General features: G+C 37.0%; 1 protein-coding gene across 3 annotated transcripts; it reads right to left on the bottom strand.

Moving 5' to 3' along the window:
* Positions 1–386: 386 nt before the first annotated feature.
* Positions 387–17,523, bottom strand: ptpn1 (protein tyrosine phosphatase non-receptor type 1). Of its 3 annotated transcripts, none has more exons than NM_001313685.2 (10): positions 17,428–17,523; positions 17,253–17,346; positions 16,717–16,807; positions 16,191–16,291; positions 11,520–11,618; positions 10,131–10,268; positions 9,647–9,856; positions 7,426–7,587; positions 4,346–4,518; positions 387–4,269 (listed from the first exon to the last, which is right to left on the bottom strand). In NM_001313685.2, the coding sequence occupies exons 2-10, from the start codon at positions 17,307–17,309 to the stop codon at positions 3,999–4,001; spliced, it is 1,302 nt and encodes a 433-aa protein (NP_001300614.1). In that variant the 5' UTR covers positions 17,310–17,346; positions 17,428–17,523; the 3' UTR covers positions 387–3,998. The 3 variants fall into 3 exon arrangements, with proteins under 3 accessions (NP_001300614.1, NP_001300615.1, NP_570999.2); NM_001313686.2 differs by having other exon boundaries at positions 17,468–17,523; NM_130924.4 differs by having other exon boundaries at positions 17,253–17,523.
* Positions 17,524–18,074: the final 551 nt, after the last annotated feature.

Below are 18,074 nucleotides of genomic sequence, written 5' to 3'. Positions count from 1 at the left end.
GCCAAAAGGATGAAATATGTCTCAAGCAAAAGAAGAAATTAGTTTAAGTAATAGACAAATGATGTGTGTAATAATGGGGTGGTAAAATAATAAGCTTGTGCTTTATCCCGCTCCATTTTGACCATGTTGAAATGTATTTTTTTGTTAAAGAATTTTAATGTTTATTTCTGTTAGAAACAAATCAATTTATTATAATGTAAATGCTGTAAAAGCAACCTCATAATTTTTAAAATAGTCACATTAACCTTTCACTGGAAGTTTAAGGTGCCACTAGCTTGCATGGTTCGGGATCTGTAGAGCTGCGCATCGATGGAGTTGCTCTTCGGTGTTTGGACTCTCAGTAGTGATTATTAAACCACACTGAACTGAGCTAAACTGAACTGAACTTAAACTCTGAAAACTGAACTACACTGTTTCAATTTACTTTGATCTTTTATGTAAAGCTGCTTTGACACAATCTAAATTGCAAAAGCGCTATACAAATAAAGGTTAATTGAATTGAAAAGTTTTTCATTGGCACTAAAAACACTAGCGCGCACCTTCACATGACACGAAAGAGAATACATTGGTGAAGAAAATCATTTTTTCCCAGTTATTTGGCACACAGACGTTGAGTGGAGCTTTGAATCATTACAGTTGAACCACTGACGTCATGATGGAATGTTTTGAGAATGTTTTTTGGTCCACTCTGTACTTTGAACGTCTCGGCACCGTTGAGAGCAGCAGTTCTATAGGTGAAAAATGTCTTATTGATGACAGAGTTTAGAGGGGAAAGACCAAACTGGTTTAAGCAGATAGAAAAGCAAATGCAACTTGAATAGCCACTCATTACAACAGAGGTCAGCAGAAGATCAACACACAGCATGCAAACTTGAAGCAAGATGAGCTACAGAAGCAGATCACACAGGTGCACCTCCTGTTAAGCAAACCGAGGATCGTTTACGCAGAGTCACCAAAAGTGTACGACAGAAAATAGAAAAGTTTGCTTGGTCTTATTTGATTCAATTTCTACTTTGATGTTCAAATGGTTTCAAAATTATGGTGGAAATAACATGAAAGCATGGCTCCATCCTTTCTCATATCAGTATTGTAGGAGACAACATCTTGGCACATTTTGGCCCCTTAGTGCCAATGAAGTATTCTTCAAACACCACAGCCTACCTGATTATTTCTGTGGAAAATTTTTACCCCTTCATGACCACAGTGAACCCATCTTAAGGATAACACTCCATGTTACAAAAATCATCTCAAACTGTATAATTTTAACATGACTGAGTTCACTGTACTTAAATGGCCTCCACAGTCACCAGACTTCAATCCAATAAAGCACCTTTGAGATGTGGCGAAACGAAGGATTGACGTCATAGACGTGCAGCCAATAAATCTTTGTTGACCTTTCAAATCAGCATGGACCAAAATCTTGGAGGAATATTCATAGCACCTCGCGGAGTCAACATGCTGAAGAATTGAGACAAAAAAGGGTCTCCAACTAGGTACTAGCCAGGAGTACGTAATAAAGGGGCCAATAAGTGTTTTTACATACTTTGTTACTTCAAATAAGTGGCACTTTAGCTTACTACCTGTACATAGTAGCTCAGGAAGCTAAAAAAGTGCCACTGAGGACACCGGTTCAACAACTTTTGGTCTCCAGTTAGTCTGGCTAAAGCTTTGGCAGCCCCTGGCAGTCTTAGACCCCCAGGGCACAGAACCAGTCCACAACCCACACCTGCATACATTTAGTTTCTGTGACATTTTAAATGTGGTATCAAACGCAAGCGTGAACTAAATAGTAAGAGGATGATGAAACAAGCTTAAACTAGACCATACTTCTCATAGATTTTCAGCCTGTAATCTATGATTTAGAATTACCTTACCATTAGCACTCACCGAGAGATTTTATTCATATTAAATCAATATATGAGACTATTAATAATAATATCTGAGGAACTAAGAATGAAATAAGATCAAAAGCAATAAAACAGGAGAATCAGAGATGTATATGTTTATTACCACAGCGTCTGCTCTGTATTCTGTCCAAAAAAATAAAATTTCAAATGTCAATACATCCAACTGGAACAAGCATATGCTTTACTTACAAAACAAAAAGAATCAACATTAAAAAGGACACAACAGGATGTTGGGAAGAGAAACTAAATTCTCAGCCTCGTTACAGAAAGGCCAAAGATAACTGAAAGACGACAAACAATGACACAGACAAATAAATTTCTCTATATATGCGTATGTGTGTAAATAAAGCCGGCAAGAAGAGACTTTACATTCTGCGGTCCCGCTTTGGGACCAGATTGTGAGAGTCACTACGATGAATGGTGGCACTCGTTATGACAAAACCTTCAAACCAAACAACAATTGCTTCAGCATGTAAAACATCGAAACCCTACAGACAGGAAAAACCACCCAGCGACCCCGAAAAAAATGACCATTCTGGACTGGTCAAGCAGCAGTCAGAGAGACACCACACAAAGCGAAGTCACGATTAAAAGCGTTTCAGGCCTCGGTGCACCTTAAAGAAGAGGCTTGCTTTTTGTTTTGAGGTTACTGCATTGGACTTGTTCACACATTGTTCAAAAGTAACAGTTCTGCAGCGTGGTTTGATTGATTTGAAGGAAATGTTTATGCCCGTCTGCCGTTAATCTCTCTCGATAATAATTACTATAATAATAGAATAAAACAGTAAAACACAAAGACAGCTCACTGTCACTGGTCGTATCTCTCTTTGCATTCATTCGGTGCTGGTGTTATGTTTTTGTTTTGGTTAGTCTGACCCCATGTGAACTTCGATCAAATCATGTGACGTGGGTCAGAATCATCTGAACTTATCTGTATTGCAGCAGGAGGGAAAACAGAAAAAAACAAACCCCATCCAATCCTCTGAAATATCTCATCATACTCAATACTGCCACCTGCTGGTCAGACTATCATTAAACAAATGAGAAAATAAGAGAGTATTTAGAGGTTCTAACAATGAAGGATTTGGTTGAAATCAATAACTTGATTTCCACAGCAAACTTTAATTGAAATGTTATCAAAACCCATATAAATTCACAATGATTATTTCAAATGACTGAAATGCCAGCTCTCATTGGAGATTATTAATCGGCCGCAGTCACTATTATTGCATTGGGCTTCTGTAGAAAAAGTTTGTACTGAACGTCTAGACACCAGCTCCAGCATTTTCAATGATCTGAACCTTTTGGTTAAACGAAGACTGATTGGACAAAACGTCGAATGAATGAACGAGAGGACGGTGCTTCAGTCACATGATCTCTTTTCATACACAGAAGTGCCAGTGTCACCTTTGGGGGTACACAAAGATGGAAAAAAAAATGTTTAAAATGAGAAAAAGTTTGGGATGTTTTACACTCTGAAAGTAGCGTAACACTGAGCACTTGATAGTATTCGACATCCCAGTCTACTTGTGACCTCCCTTTTTTCCAACACACACGCGCGCGCGCACACACACACACATACAAACAGATTTTTTTTTTATCACGTACAGCAGGTTTGTGTGTTCAGCATGTATAAAAGGAGCTCCTGAACAGCTCCATCACTGACAGTCGTCAGAATTAAATTGCAAAAAACAAAAAAACATGATGGAGACACACACACACACACACACACACACACACACACACACACACACACAGACACACACACACAAAAATTTCCCTTACTTACTGCAGCAATAAGAGTCTTTTGGATTTTCTTTTAGCTGTGTATAACATTTGGGTAGCAACACCTGAATTGTGAGGCCCTGAGGTTTTAAACGGACACACGTTTATTAGATTGTGTGTGTAAAAGTGTGTTTAGAGGGAGACAACAGCAGTTTGGCTGAGAGGAGTCTTTGAAACCCTTTCTCCACTTGGAGAGATGGGTCCAGCTGAGAGAGAGAGAGAGTGAGTGTCTGTGTGTGTCTCTCTTTTTCTTATCCCGCCTGTTATCGGAGAGATAGAGAAAGAGACGGATGGAAAGAGAGGACATCAGTGGAAATATGTGCGGTAACAATAAGCACCTACGGCCAGTGCCGTGCACAAACACAAGCTGACCACCAGGGGGCTCCAGGCTTCTTGGGCGGCAGTGGTAGGAGCCTCCGTTGCAGGAGTTAAGGGAGGAGATCGCGGAGGTTTGGGAGGAGCTTCTCTTGGGATGATCGGTTCGTCGGGTTGTTCATTTACCAATGGCAATGCTCCGACTTCTGCTGGGACTGTTCGTTTGCGAATTTCTGGCCCGTCTGTGAATGTCTTGGGCGCACTGTAAAAACACCAGACAGGTTGGGATGTGCTTGTTGGGTTTGGATGATAATTACTAGTGAGAAAGAGAGGCTGACCTGTTTGCACATATTTCTGCACTGTTTGTGATGCTCTCGGTGAAGAGGTGTGCGAGGTCAGAGTTCCCTAGGTCACCTTTGCCGTTAGGAGGGTCTATTCGGGGCGGTGGCCTGGGCGGAGGAGTTAGTTCAGGGGGAAGATCCTCCTCATTGGATAACTCCTTCCAAGACTCCTGTTCACACAAGCAAAACACATTTCACTGACTGAATTTCTCCTGTGAAATTTAAAATAAAGTTTTTTAGATGTCAGTTTTAGTCTTAGTTTTAAGAGTATCTATTAGATAGTGTGAACCAAACAGTGACAAAATAAACGGTAAGAAAATCTAAAACTGATATAAACATCCAAAGCTTGCAGATTGTCACTTCAGCCCAAACGGATCAATGATTTTTATCAAGTAACCTCATACAGTTTCTCAACAAATCTCGAGACTCCTATCGCTCAATAAAAAAATATCGCCACAATCTATTCTCAAAGTTGGGTTAGGAGCTGGGTCAATTCTACGCAAGCTATGATGACTTTCACCTTGATATTTTAGCACGGATGTATACCTGACTGGTGAGCTGTCTGAAAAAAAAGTGCCCTTCTTAATCAAATCAGCAGGATGCCTGACTTTAACAGCAGTTCGGTAGTTTTTACTTTAACTCATGAACATTTAATTCATCCTCCGTGACAAACTGGGGTATTAGTCTCAAATAAGGACTGGTGAGAGTGTTATAAAATTTAATAACGCACACCAAATGGAAAGCAAAAAAACTTCTGCATTTTGAAATATGCATGTGTGTGGTCCTTTAATGACAGCCGCGTGTGTGGATCTTGTCGAAAAAAATGGCGAAAAGTCCTACATGACGGTGATAGTTTGATTGCGGTGTTTACTTCAATAATGCCCCTAATATATGCATACTCCATGTCTTAATTCCATTTCTGTTCAGTTCAGTTATGACTTAAGTCAGATTAAGGTTATCTCAAACATTTTTATATATATATATAAATAAATAAAAATCACTGGTTCGAGCTTATGTAGGCCTACAGTTCAAAACTCTTGTTTAACTAAAAAAGCAGTTGGTAAACACAAGTACATCTTATTGAACATCATTCATTTTCATCACTAATTATCATAGTAGAACAGTTTCTCAAGCAGTTTGTGATGCATTTTGGAAACAGGAGATGAGCCCCAGGGGTCCGTTCTTCGTACCTCGCTTAAATGATCTAAGATGATTTGGCAGATCCTGGATCTTTTAATCTTGATAACTGATCTTGATAATTTGGTTCTTCAAACAAGTTATGAAATCAGATTAAAATGTCTGGATAAACTAATCTGAGATCGCTGCATGTGTTGTAATGGACAGATCTATCGATCCTCGAAATCATGATTAGCAATGTAACTATTGGCTGATGGCACAGCAGCGTAATGACATCATCTGATTAATATTTAATTATCCATGTGAGCAAAACTACATCAAATTAGCAGTAAATGGTTTGTTAAATGTGACGCGCAATAACTTTCCACATTTGGTGTGGACTGCAGACTTTACAAGTGTCAAGAGTATTCATCATGTATTTCAATGCATATCAATGTATTTAGTTCTACATTTAGAGAAGATTTTCTATATTAAAGTAGCCTAGGCATACTCAAGTTTTTTAAATAGCGTAAGGAATAACTGTATAAATTAATTTAGCATCAAAAAAACATTTTGATATCGGTAAAGGTGTAATTTAATGCAATCACCAGAATATTAGTGTTCAAAACATGTGCATGACTGCATAAATTATTACATTTAAAAAAAAACATTTATGAAGTCTAATATTCTGCATGTACACGTTTGCATCTAAAAAGTTCCTATCGATAAATTTTCTCTTTGAACCACCAGGTGGCAGTCTTTTACTTTTATTTCGGAGTGCAGATTGCATAAGTTTTATCAATACATCTTTTAACTTGTATACTATTTTCCCAAGTGTATATAAATAGTGTAAGAAATTATCAGCATTTGGTAATACTTTCAGTATTATCTTTGCTTGTACTGACCCGATCTAATCCTGTTTTTATAAAATGAACCTGCTCCTACGCAGGTTTGATCTATCAGAACTGTTGCTATGACAACAAGTCTCAGATGAGTTTTGAAGAACGAAACGATCCTGGATCGTGTCAAATCGTCAACATCCAAATCCAGCTAATTGAGTAATCCACAAACAAAGAACAAACCACTTGTCTAATGCGCCATCTGGCTTGAGAAACCCATTCTCAAAGAATTATTTTTTGGTTAGCACGCATTCTGAATGCCTTTGGCAAAATTCAAATGAGCCATTTTAATCTTGATAAATTCCAAGATTAATTTAGATTAAAAAAAATATGTAATCAATGCCCACCTATAGTTTCTGTTCCTTCTTAATGCAAACTGTGTAAAGAATTAGCGATAAAATGCTTATGAAAAACAGTTGTTTGCTTATCTTCAAGCTCTGCTTCAGTTGCTTGACACGTGTGCACGTGAAGAAGCCGGTGAGTGCCAGCGCACACACACGTTACATACATCTCGACATGTGAAAGTGTTGCTCCATGTTTTCATTGAAGCTGCTCACAATACTTATTCATCCACAGAATTTGTAATGTAGTCAAATGTGTAAACATTGCAGCTGGAAGAGCATCCGCTGTGTAAAACATATGTTGGACAAGTTGGCGGATAAGTTAGCTATGGTTTGCACTTCTGCCTTTGGATGTTTCTGCAGCTGCATGAATGCTAAAGCTTTAAATAAAATTGAAACTATCAACAAAACAAAAGCCTGACCCCTTCTATGTTAACAAAAACAAGCTTAGCCGTTTATAGATCATTTCTGTAATGTCAGAATTTACCAGTATTTTGTGATGGATGTGTGAATGTTCTTTTCCGGAAATATTCCAGAATGTCCTTGCCTGTGTGAACAGCGCTTTTTTGAATTTACCAGTAAAGTTGTTCCAGAAATTTTCCGGATATTTACCAGTATCACTGTGTAAAAGGGGCTTATGTCAAATATCGAACAAACAAAATGCATATTTTAAAGCACTTCACAGGAAAACCCCTATTTGACTATCATCCCCTGGCAATACCTGTACAGACGTGTCTCCCATGATGTACTTGGCACCCTCTATGAAGGCAAGGTAAGAGAAACGCAGCTGGTCAGCCGTCTGGATCAGACCCATGCGGTATCGTCGCATTTCCAGCAAAACCTCCTGAATGCGTACAGATGATGGATCTTTCCTCTGAGACATCTGACAAAACACAATAACAGTTGTTTAGAGAATATTAGAGAAGTACAAACTTTCCACTAAGCTCTAAACAAAGGAAAGAGCAAATCCGCCTACACTGGACTGACTGTCTAATGAATTACATACGAGATGTAAAGACGTGCAGCAAGAGGCTCAGGATACTACTGTTAAACATACGAAAAATGATCAAGCATTTTTTTCATTCCATTTTTATTTATTTATTGAAATTTGTAAACTGAATACTTAAAGGCTGCAACATTTATTTATTTTAAAGAGCCTTATGACTCACACAGTTCATTTCAAAAACAGAATCATTTATAAACAAAACATCAGTGTTGCTAGGAGATGCACAAAAGCTCTGCTCCCACTTTGTTAGAAAGTGTTTTCATTGTCATAATCAAAAACAGACAGACTGCCTTACAATGTACCCCAATAGGTACTTATAGTTTGTTGAACTGTAGTAAATTATATATCACATTTCCGAATTATAATATTCAGGGAGAAAAGCATTTTAGTTGAGTAATTTTACTACATCACATCACTTCTAGCGAGGTCTAATGCAGGGATATAATTTGCTTAATTAAATTGTAGACTCAATGGTATGTTTTTATTTTATTTCTGTAAATGACATTTTCAGTGTGCACATTATTAAAACTATTACAAATTTAGCGTAAACAATAAATCTCATGCACACCTGTGTAGAAAAACCATAATCACTTCTGTGTAAATTATATTTTTGTTTTTGTTTGTTTTATTTTTTTAATTTTAATTACAAAAAATAGCATAGAGTGCTGTGGTACTAATAAAAATGAACAGAGAGGAAAAAAGGCAGTGTAGAACACAAAGGTATTCGGATATTCGGCCACCGAGCGCATTTAGGATGTTCTCACACTAGGCTATCCAAACCATGCCCAGGCACATTTGACAAGTGGGAGTGCTCCAAGCCAGGCTAAGGCACGGTTCAGTTGGCCGGCCCGAGCCCGGTTGGAAGAGGTGAGTCAGAGCGCAGTTCAGTTGGGCTTTGGTGCGGTCCGTTAGTAGTTTGAGTGCAAAGCGCACCCGAGCACAAAACTGAAGACCCGACATCACTTTTAAGGGACTGTTTTACATGGATTTAGCAATCATTCTAACTGTTCAGTTAATGTGAACTGTCACAGTTTATTAAAGATAAAAAAAACCCGCTGCATGACAGCTGCCACCTTCAGCAGACCTCCTAATACCTGCAGCACAATGACTTTCATGAACATTGAGTGTCAAATGTGTTCAGCAAATAATCCGACTGTGTGTCACTGCATATCAAAAGACTTAAAATAATACTAAATAATATAACTAAACCAATCTCTGTTGTACCAAGCGATAGCACTTCCCTTCTGTTAAACTGAACAGTTAAATCATCGATGATGTAAGGCTCGGAAGGCAAAAAATGCAAGTGTCTAGTGTGAGTACACCCTTTAACAGAAACTTGCAGTGTATGATTTAAGGGTTAATTAATTGATTGGTCTACTGCTTTAGAACAGACACTGTTAAGTGGCTGCTGCATGTAAAAGCAGATTTTTTTCTTCATTTGACCTGCCACTGTCTAAAAAATTTGGCTCATCATGTGAGCAGTGCTTCAAAAGATTGAGTTGCAATCGTAACAGTTATGCACCTCCTTCAAAGGAAATATACATTGAAAAACAATGGAAAAGTAGCTCACTGTAATGGAAAAACACATTCTGGTGACTGAGCGCTATCAATGAGATGATTCTTAAAAGACATTTTTTAAATTGAACCACTATTCTATGTAATACACTGATTTATAAAAATGCCAATAGCCTAGTGGTTTGTGCTTCAACACATGGCACTCTGGTGCTCACGGTGACTTGAGTTAGATTCCCATCTCAAGGTCCTAAGACAATCCTTCCCCTCTCACTGCTCCCCACACTTTTTATAAAATAAAGGTGAAAACTATGCGAGTTGAAGTCGTAATGGACATGCATCTCTATCAAGTTTAATTTCATTAGGGAAAAAAAAAACATTGGAAGAGTACAGAATTGAAATGGAAAAAATTCCGTTATCTCACCAATAGAAGGCAGGTGTCTACAAGGCAGAATGTCCCAGAGCGGCCGATGCCAGCGCTGCAGTGGACCACCACAGGACCAAGCTCTGGACTCAGACAGCCCGACTCACGCACTTTAAACAGGAAGTTAAGAAAAGAAGCAGGAGACTCCGGAACGCCAAAATCTGGCCATGTGGTGTAGTGGAAATGAAGAATCTCCCGGGTTTCCTGTGTCTTTAAACACACACACACACACACACACGACATAGCATTAATCAAGATGAGTGTGTTTGTCAGAATCGAGCCTCTGGCAACTGTAATATCCTGAGAGTATTGAGTCAAGGCAACAACCTGACCAGCATTAAAGAAGCTCTGAAAAACTAAAATGTCAGCTAAATGGAGAGAAGAGGGATTGCAGAGAGTCTCGGCATAGAATGATCGGTGACAGAGATTGACAGATGAGCGAAAGCAGGACTGAATGAGATCAGGGGAAGATCAAGAGCCTCACCGACAGATTTTCCAGCTCCAGCTGTCGTACTGTGTAGTACGATTTCACGTCCTCTGAGATCAGAGTAAGTCTGAAGTTTGTGTCCTCAAAAACAGCCTCCCGCTCCTCTCGCTGAGGCCAATACTGAGCACACTTCACCTGAACACAGACATACATACACTTCTTCATTACAACAACACAACATTAGCCTCACACACAAACACATCAATCCCAAATGCAAGCTAAAAGTGATCGAGTGGGAATTTGTAAATTAATGTTACAGATTAGGGAATGTTATTTTTTTTTAGCCCACATTATTGATCTTATTCTTCACGTACAAGTGGGAGCAGCCATTGGTATCTAGAGCAAGTAGTTTTCTGCAGTTTATTATTCCCAGTCATTTCTCCTACATTCAATTTCAATTTCAATTCAAAGAACTTTATTTGTCCCCTAGGGGCAATTCAAGACATATGGAGCAGCACCAAAAGAAAACAATATCATTAACACACAAAACACAACGTACAAATAGATAAATGACAATAACAACATTAAATACTGACAAATATATGAATTAAAAATTTCTAAAATGCATCCTGAAATGTGTTACAGTTTGAGAGTTACGTTTTGGAGTTTAAAAGCAGAATGGCTTTAGGAACAAAAGTGACTCTCCTTTTTTGAGTTCTACACACATTGCAACGAAACCGTCTTACAGAGGGGGCAGCTCAAATGCTGAATGGAGAATATGTGAGAGGTCCTTAATAATCCTTCTTGCTAACCTAAGAGTCTGTTGATCACATATGCCTGAAAGAGACAGGCAATCCAACAGGCAATCCAATAATCCTAGAACACACTGTAACAACACTTTGTAGCCGATTTCTATTCTGTAAATTAATAGAATGAAATAAACAAGAAATGGAAAATGTGATATTCTCTATGAAAGAATAATACAACAAAATGTCTTTACAGACTCCAAAGGAACGGAGTTTCCTAAGGGGATACTGCCTCTGTTGGCACCCCTCAAGAATCTCCAGTGTTAGAATTGAATTTCAGCTGGCAGTCGAAAATTGTACCCAAGTATTTATACTCCACAACTAGCTCCACAGGTTTTCCATGAATGTAGGTGGTAAATGCTGTAGCCAGATCCCTCCGCTTACTAGAAAAAGTCCCTACCATCTCTTTGGTTTTAGTTACATTAGACTATAAGCAACTGAATTGAAAGCTCTAATCAAAAATAATAAAAAATAATAATAAAAAATTAAAAAATATATATATATATCTCACACAAATGAGCACACTTACGCATTGCAGTAAAAGATTAATACTTTGTTTGGTTTTGTTTTTTGGACACATGTTAGCATACCTCAGCCAATATGCAAAAACAAACTATATTTTGAGCTTTTTTTTCCTCACCGAGCCTTTCTCTATAACGCGATTCAGCATTACAACTCCTCGACTGCGCTGTTCCCAGACCATCTCCCAGAAATGACCACAGGTGTTTGGTAACGGACCCTAAAAACACAAACACACACAAATGTTATAAAACATATACTCTGTATTGTAATAATACATTTTTTAATGAATTTATCCTGTAACAGCACTCATCAGGGTTTCTGCAGGTTTTATCAAGTCAAATTTTAGACTTTGAGACCATTATAATTAAGATTTTAGACTTATACGGGGCTAACTACTAAGAATTTTTCGTAATGGCCCGGTTGGACCAATAGAATTGGAAAAAAACAAATGTACTTATTTTTTAACCACATATTTTAATGTGTCAAAACAAGAAAACTCCAGTTGTATAGACTTTTCTTTCAACATAATTTTTAATGACAAGTTTAACATAGTTAAAATTTGTTTGCTTCTGATCCAAATGAATCGAGTATAACTCCTACTCAACCTAATGTGTTTCTGCTATAAAACCTTAAGTTTCATTGCTAAATATAATTATGTCCACTCACACTTTCATTTGTAACGCAATGTTTCTGTGAATTTAAGACTTTAATGTCTTTTTTTGTTTTTGAAATTTAAGACATATTAAGATCCTGGAGATACCCTGACAATATTAAGCAAAGTAATAGTTTGGCATAAGTGTCACAATTTTGAATAGTTTTTTTTTTCTTATGTATTTGAAATAAGGCTTGTGTTTAACAAGTCTAAAGTGTTAAATTGAATAAAAACTTGTATTATAGCTTTCAACATATTCCAATATAAAAAAAGGCTCAATATGGAAATTTTTTTTCTGCATGAGTTTTTGTGTGCATTAAAAGAATAACATAATTCTGACTTTATATGCTTTGTAAATTTAAACAATACTTTACTATGTACTTAACATTCTGTATTACATTTATTTAGTTAGAATTATACGGATAGGGTTAAAAAATGTATGTAAACACATGTACACAAAGTTACATGGACCTTATACTTCACATACAAAAGACAAAACATAAAATGGCTCAAATTCTTGAAAAAATATTAAATTTGAATAAAAAAATAAAAAATAACTCATGCCCTCTAATAACCTTATGCTTTTATACTCCAGTAGTAAGTCACACTTCTTGTATGTGTGAAGTACATGACGGTGCGGGTGAGAATGTGTGTGTGTGTGTGTGTGTGTGTGTGTGTGTGTGTGTGTGTGTTGAGTGTTTGTGGCTGTAGGCAGCAATGCTTTGACTGAACAAGGCTGGCAGGTTGAGACGAGTCTGCTGCCGTCTCTGAGCATCAGTGCACTAATTCATCTGTACAATAAACGAACTATGCCATGCTGACGCAACTCAAAGATTTCACAACATTTCCAAGCATTCTCTCCAGATACAGGAGAGGGAAAATCTCTCCGTCTGATGCCACGAGTGTCAGAATGGAATGTCACTATAGTACAGCAGTGTGTGACGTGGGCTGGGGTGTTGGTAGACTGACACATAATGCAAACGTCAACAAGCATTACTTGCTTAAAAGGATAGTTCACCCAAAATAAAATCCTGCCATCAATTACACACCTTTGTCTTGTTAAAAAAATTGATTTTTTTGTTGTTTTTCTTTTGAACACAATAGAAGACATTTTGAAGAATGTTGAAAACCTGTAATTATTGATTTCCACACTATTTGTTTTTCCTACTATAGATGTCAAGTTACAGGTTTCAAAATATCCTCTTTTAGGTAAAAAAAAAAAAAAGAAATTTATACATCTGAAACCACTTGAGGGAGAGTAAATTTTAACTTAGGGGTGAATTATCCCCTTAAACCATCCCTGTTTAAACAGCTAGCTATCTAGCAAATGCGTGTGTGTGTGTGTCTGTGTGAGACTTTGTGAATTAGTGTGCGATTAATATTATACTACTAATCATTTTAACCTACTATGACAAAAATGAATCCCCTTTAAACTGAACATTTAAATGTTTTTTTTTTATCTGCATTTAATTTCGTATTTTTCGATTATCCGACATGTGTGATCAACCACGAAGAACATTTTATTTTGGCCTTGCACCATAAAGCTCAAAAGCACATTTAAACTTCCTTAAATTATTGTTTATAGATGACGAGACTTTAATAACTTACACTTCAGTGACCATATCGACATTCACATGTTTGGCACAATTAACATCTGCCTTATTTATTTATTTATTTTTTTTAACCAATGCCATTTACAGAGGCAAATAAAGTAAGCAGATGCAGTTGTTGTATCTGCTTGGTTAAATCTCAACAAACTGCGTTTTTTTTTTATTTTTATTTTATAGATGTCGACTCTAGCTATATTTTTCTGCATTTAGAACAATATTAAGCACTAAATTGTGAACTAACAATTGAATTTACCCTTAGTGTAAATTTTCTTTCTTTGTTTTTAATAGTGGCCGACCAATTATAACTTTTGTCATGGGACTTGTGAATTTTATTACATTTCTTAGAATTTTTGTCTTGTTTCTAGTCCAATTATCTACATTTCAAAGCAAAAGCAAGATTATTTCACTTACCCCACTGGCAGATAATTTCCTTTAAACAAGCTAAATCTCTTAAAGGGGAAATGAAGCACTCAGTCAAGTTTACCTTATTTTGTACATTGGATTTCACTTTAATGAAAATATATCAAACAAACTCTATTATTTTAACCATTTAGCAGAAAACGGCGTGTTTTACTTTAGATTTCAGACCTAGGGCGCAGCCATCTTGGAATGTCACTGTGTCTGACGTCACGGGATTGGTTGAGTTGGTTGCAAATTCAAGCATCAGATGTGTGTCTAATATAAAAGTATTTATATTTATTCTATTTTACTTTTTTCCTTTTTAATTACCAATCATTTGATGCGCTTTAATACACTCTCTGTATTACACTGCCTGTCTGGGTTTCCACCCTGATTGTAACAGACTGAACACAAAGACTGGACAGCCTAATTTAACCCAATGCATGAAGATGTGGCCGAGCATCACAGAGCTGCTGCAAATACCACAAATACAAGCATTTAGGAGTCTTCAGTTGTGTCTTTTTTTTTTCTGAAGCAGCGCTAGAGATTCACAGCGCATCAAACGAACAGTATTAACAAAAAAAAAAAAAAGACACAAGTGAAGACTCTTAAATGCTTGTAATTGTTGTATTTGCAGCAGCTCTGTGATGCTCGTCCACATCTTCATGCATTGGGTTAAATTAGGCTGTCCAGTCTCTGTGTTCAGTCCGTTACAATCATGGTGGAAACCCAGTCAAGCAGTGTAATATAGAGAGTGAAGCGCATCAAATGATCGGTAATTAAACGGGGAAAATAAAAGTAAAAATAGAATAAATATACTTTTATATTAGACACACAAATGATGCTTGCATTTGCACCAGCTTCATGTCCACAACTTCACGCATTGGGTTAAATTAGGCTTTACAGTCTCCTTAACTTCCATTGTTTCTGTTCAGCGGTGAAAACTCAACCAACCCCGTGACGTCAGACACAGCGACATTCCAAGATAGCTGCACCCTAGGTCTAAAATCTATATTAAACACGCAGTTTTCTGCTAAATGGTTACAATAATAGAGTTTAATATATTTTCATTAAAGTGGAATCCAATGTACAAAATAAGACTGAGTGCTTCATTTCTTCTTTAATTTTCATTTATTTATTTTTTATTTTTTACTTACTCTAAGACTTTTCGGGATATTTTGACTAGAAACAAGAAAAAAAAAACTATATATATATTTTTTTTTGCATTGTGATTTATTTAATTTTTGTACCTAAATACTGTTAGACTCCCCAGAAAACCTTTAAACCATCTTCTGAAATGGTGTTCATATCTCAATACTTAAATAGCAGAAAAATAAAATATCACAATATCAGATTTTTCCTATATTGTGCATCCCTAGTTCAGACTAGGCATGGGCCGGTATAAGATTATGATGGCATGATAACCTTGGATAATAATATTACGATTTTACGGTAACCTGGTATTGTGATTACTGCTCTAAAATAAACTATTTTTAAATGTTTGGGTAAAAAACTAAAACTTTTTCCCCCTTTGAACACTATTTATTTGGAATTTTTTTTTCATCGTTAACATGTCAGGCTAAATAATTCAAATGAATTATTGACTTCTGCTGTTTTTATTAGTTTCAAAAACACAGATTTCTTCACAATACAAAACAGCATCTTTGGATATCTTTTTCTGCTGGAGATACTGTTGTCAAAAAAACATAAATAAATTAAATAAATCTTACACATACCTTAGAAACAGTATAGCCAAACATTTTGGCGGTTTTAAAACCTTGATATTTCCAAACTGCGGTATTCCTTGAAAAATGGTTATCGCCCCATGCCTAGTTTAGACTGACAGGTGTTTACTTTTCTCCCTATTTCCAACCAACCGATACAATTTGCACTCACTGTCCTATCTGCTGTCAGAGAGTAATTTAGGATTTTGGTTTGAAAAGACAAAATTACAAGCAAAAACAAATTTTGTTGATATTGCACATTAACAATATAATTTGCATAACTCTTAGACAATAACATTGTCATTTTGTGTGTTGTCTTTATGAGTGTTTCAGTATGCAAGTGAACAAAAATCAAACAAATTCTCAGCAGAGAGAAATCTGAGGTGTAAGTGTCAGCACGTCACCTGAGTTAGTATGTATTTTCTCTGCGCTTCCTCCACTGAGATCAAACTGGCGTTGATGTAGTCATTACAACCGATCTGTAGACAAATACGGCTGTGGTCAACTGTAAAAAGAGAGAGCGATTAAGCTGTGAGGCACATCACCCATGATGCTTTGCGAGTTCAGCGGTAGAACGATTCTTTTTTCAGGTCCTGTTCTCAGTTCCCCAGAAGAGAGAAGAAAAAAAATCATCACTCAAATGAAAAGGCTCAATTGAAAGAGATAAAATACAAAGGAATTTATTTAATGTTGTGCTTTGTGAGGGGACCTTTTTGGCTTGTTGCGGAAAAAGAGAAAGAGTCAAAGAGAGAGGAAACCACAACAGCATACTTCTTTAAAGTCTTTGTGACGGAAGAGTTAAAAAAAAAAAGGGAGAGAAAAAAAGACATGACATCTTCAGTGTGAAATGACTTTAACAGTCGCTGATAACAGGGCCCTTCCGTTAGGTGTCAGTGAGTGTGTCGAACAAGGGGAGAGGCGCACACTTACATGGGCTGACATCTCTGTATCGATTACGACTTCTGTTTTCTGGAAGTTTGGCGATCTTGCATGGTAGGTCACTGGACTGCTGCCTAATCTCCTACAGTACAACAGAAGGCTATGAGACCAACATGCTTCATTCTGTAGGTGAATCACATACATGGCAAAGGGGATTTAACAGAGGATGTGATAAGGCACACAGTAATGCGGGACCACCAGCATCCAGTTTAGGGTGCCATTTATCTACTATAGTCAATAAAAACTACATGTATGCCATACGAGCAGATATAAACCTCCAACCACCCTAAAATAGTCTCTTGAAAATGATCTCATTAGCTCTATATACATCTATATTATGTTTACAAGTAACAAATTCAGGTCATCTCTATAACTTATAATATAATGTATTCTGTAGTTAGCGCAGAAGCAGCGCGTCTGAGCTGTTCAAAATGATCTATCACACCAAATAAACAGAAGAACTTGTTTGGGGCCGGTATGGCTGTTTGGAGCATCACAGTCAAGTATGAAGCAGAATCAGTCTTTACCTGGTAAACGTCGTTCCAGTTCCCGTGCTCATCGATTTCCCGAAACTCGGCTTCCATTGCCGCGTGTGTTCCGCGCCGCTCGATAGAAGACTCCCTGACAATACAAGCAGTTATTAAGTTGATGTCGAATCACATAGAAGGATGTGACTTTTAAAGCCTGCTTTAATTTTCTTACAGAACGTTTCTAGTGGTACTGTTGTGTGTGTCGCTCTTACCGGAAACACGCTGTTTGCTCCTCCCGCTGCACGGCTCTCCGCTGCGTCCTGCTCACGCCTCTCTTTCACATTGACCAGTGAAAAAGGAAGAGTCGCCTTGAACTCGGGAAGAAGGCCAATCAGCGAAAGTCGGTGGGGCGTGTCAACGATATTGCCCAATCGTAAAACGGAGAGTTACCTCTCCGTTCTTCTGGGCTTTGTAGTTTTTGTAGTTCTGGAAGTTTACGCAATACGCGTGTGCGTAATGAGGTTAGAAAAGAGCATGAAGTAAAATGGCTCATGTTGCAACCAAACTTTCTCCTAGCAGTATTGAAGGCGGACTCACTAATATACTTTACCGACTTTAATACAAATATAGTTTCTTTGTAAGCAGTATTTTAAAAAGTACATTTGTATATATTTACACTTTTAAATTATATTTCTTTGTTACATTTATTTCCCTTGTTATTATCAAGTACAGTCAAAGTAGACATTTTAAAGACAATAATGCACTATAGATAGTTTTATAGATTGTTTTACTTTGTATTTACAGAAGATTACATGGCAACATTATGCCTAAACTCTAAAATGTGCATAATATAATGATTATTCTATTGTTTGGCAAATT

The sequence above is a fragment of the Danio rerio genome, chromosome 8 (genome assembly GCF_052040795.2).
Source record: "Danio rerio strain M-AB ecotype USA chromosome 8, GRCz13ab, whole genome shotgun sequence".
NCBI classification, from domain to species: Eukaryota; Metazoa; Chordata; class Actinopteri; order Cypriniformes; family Danionidae; genus Danio; species Danio rerio.
This window is presented reverse-complemented; position numbering and strand designations above follow the sequence as displayed.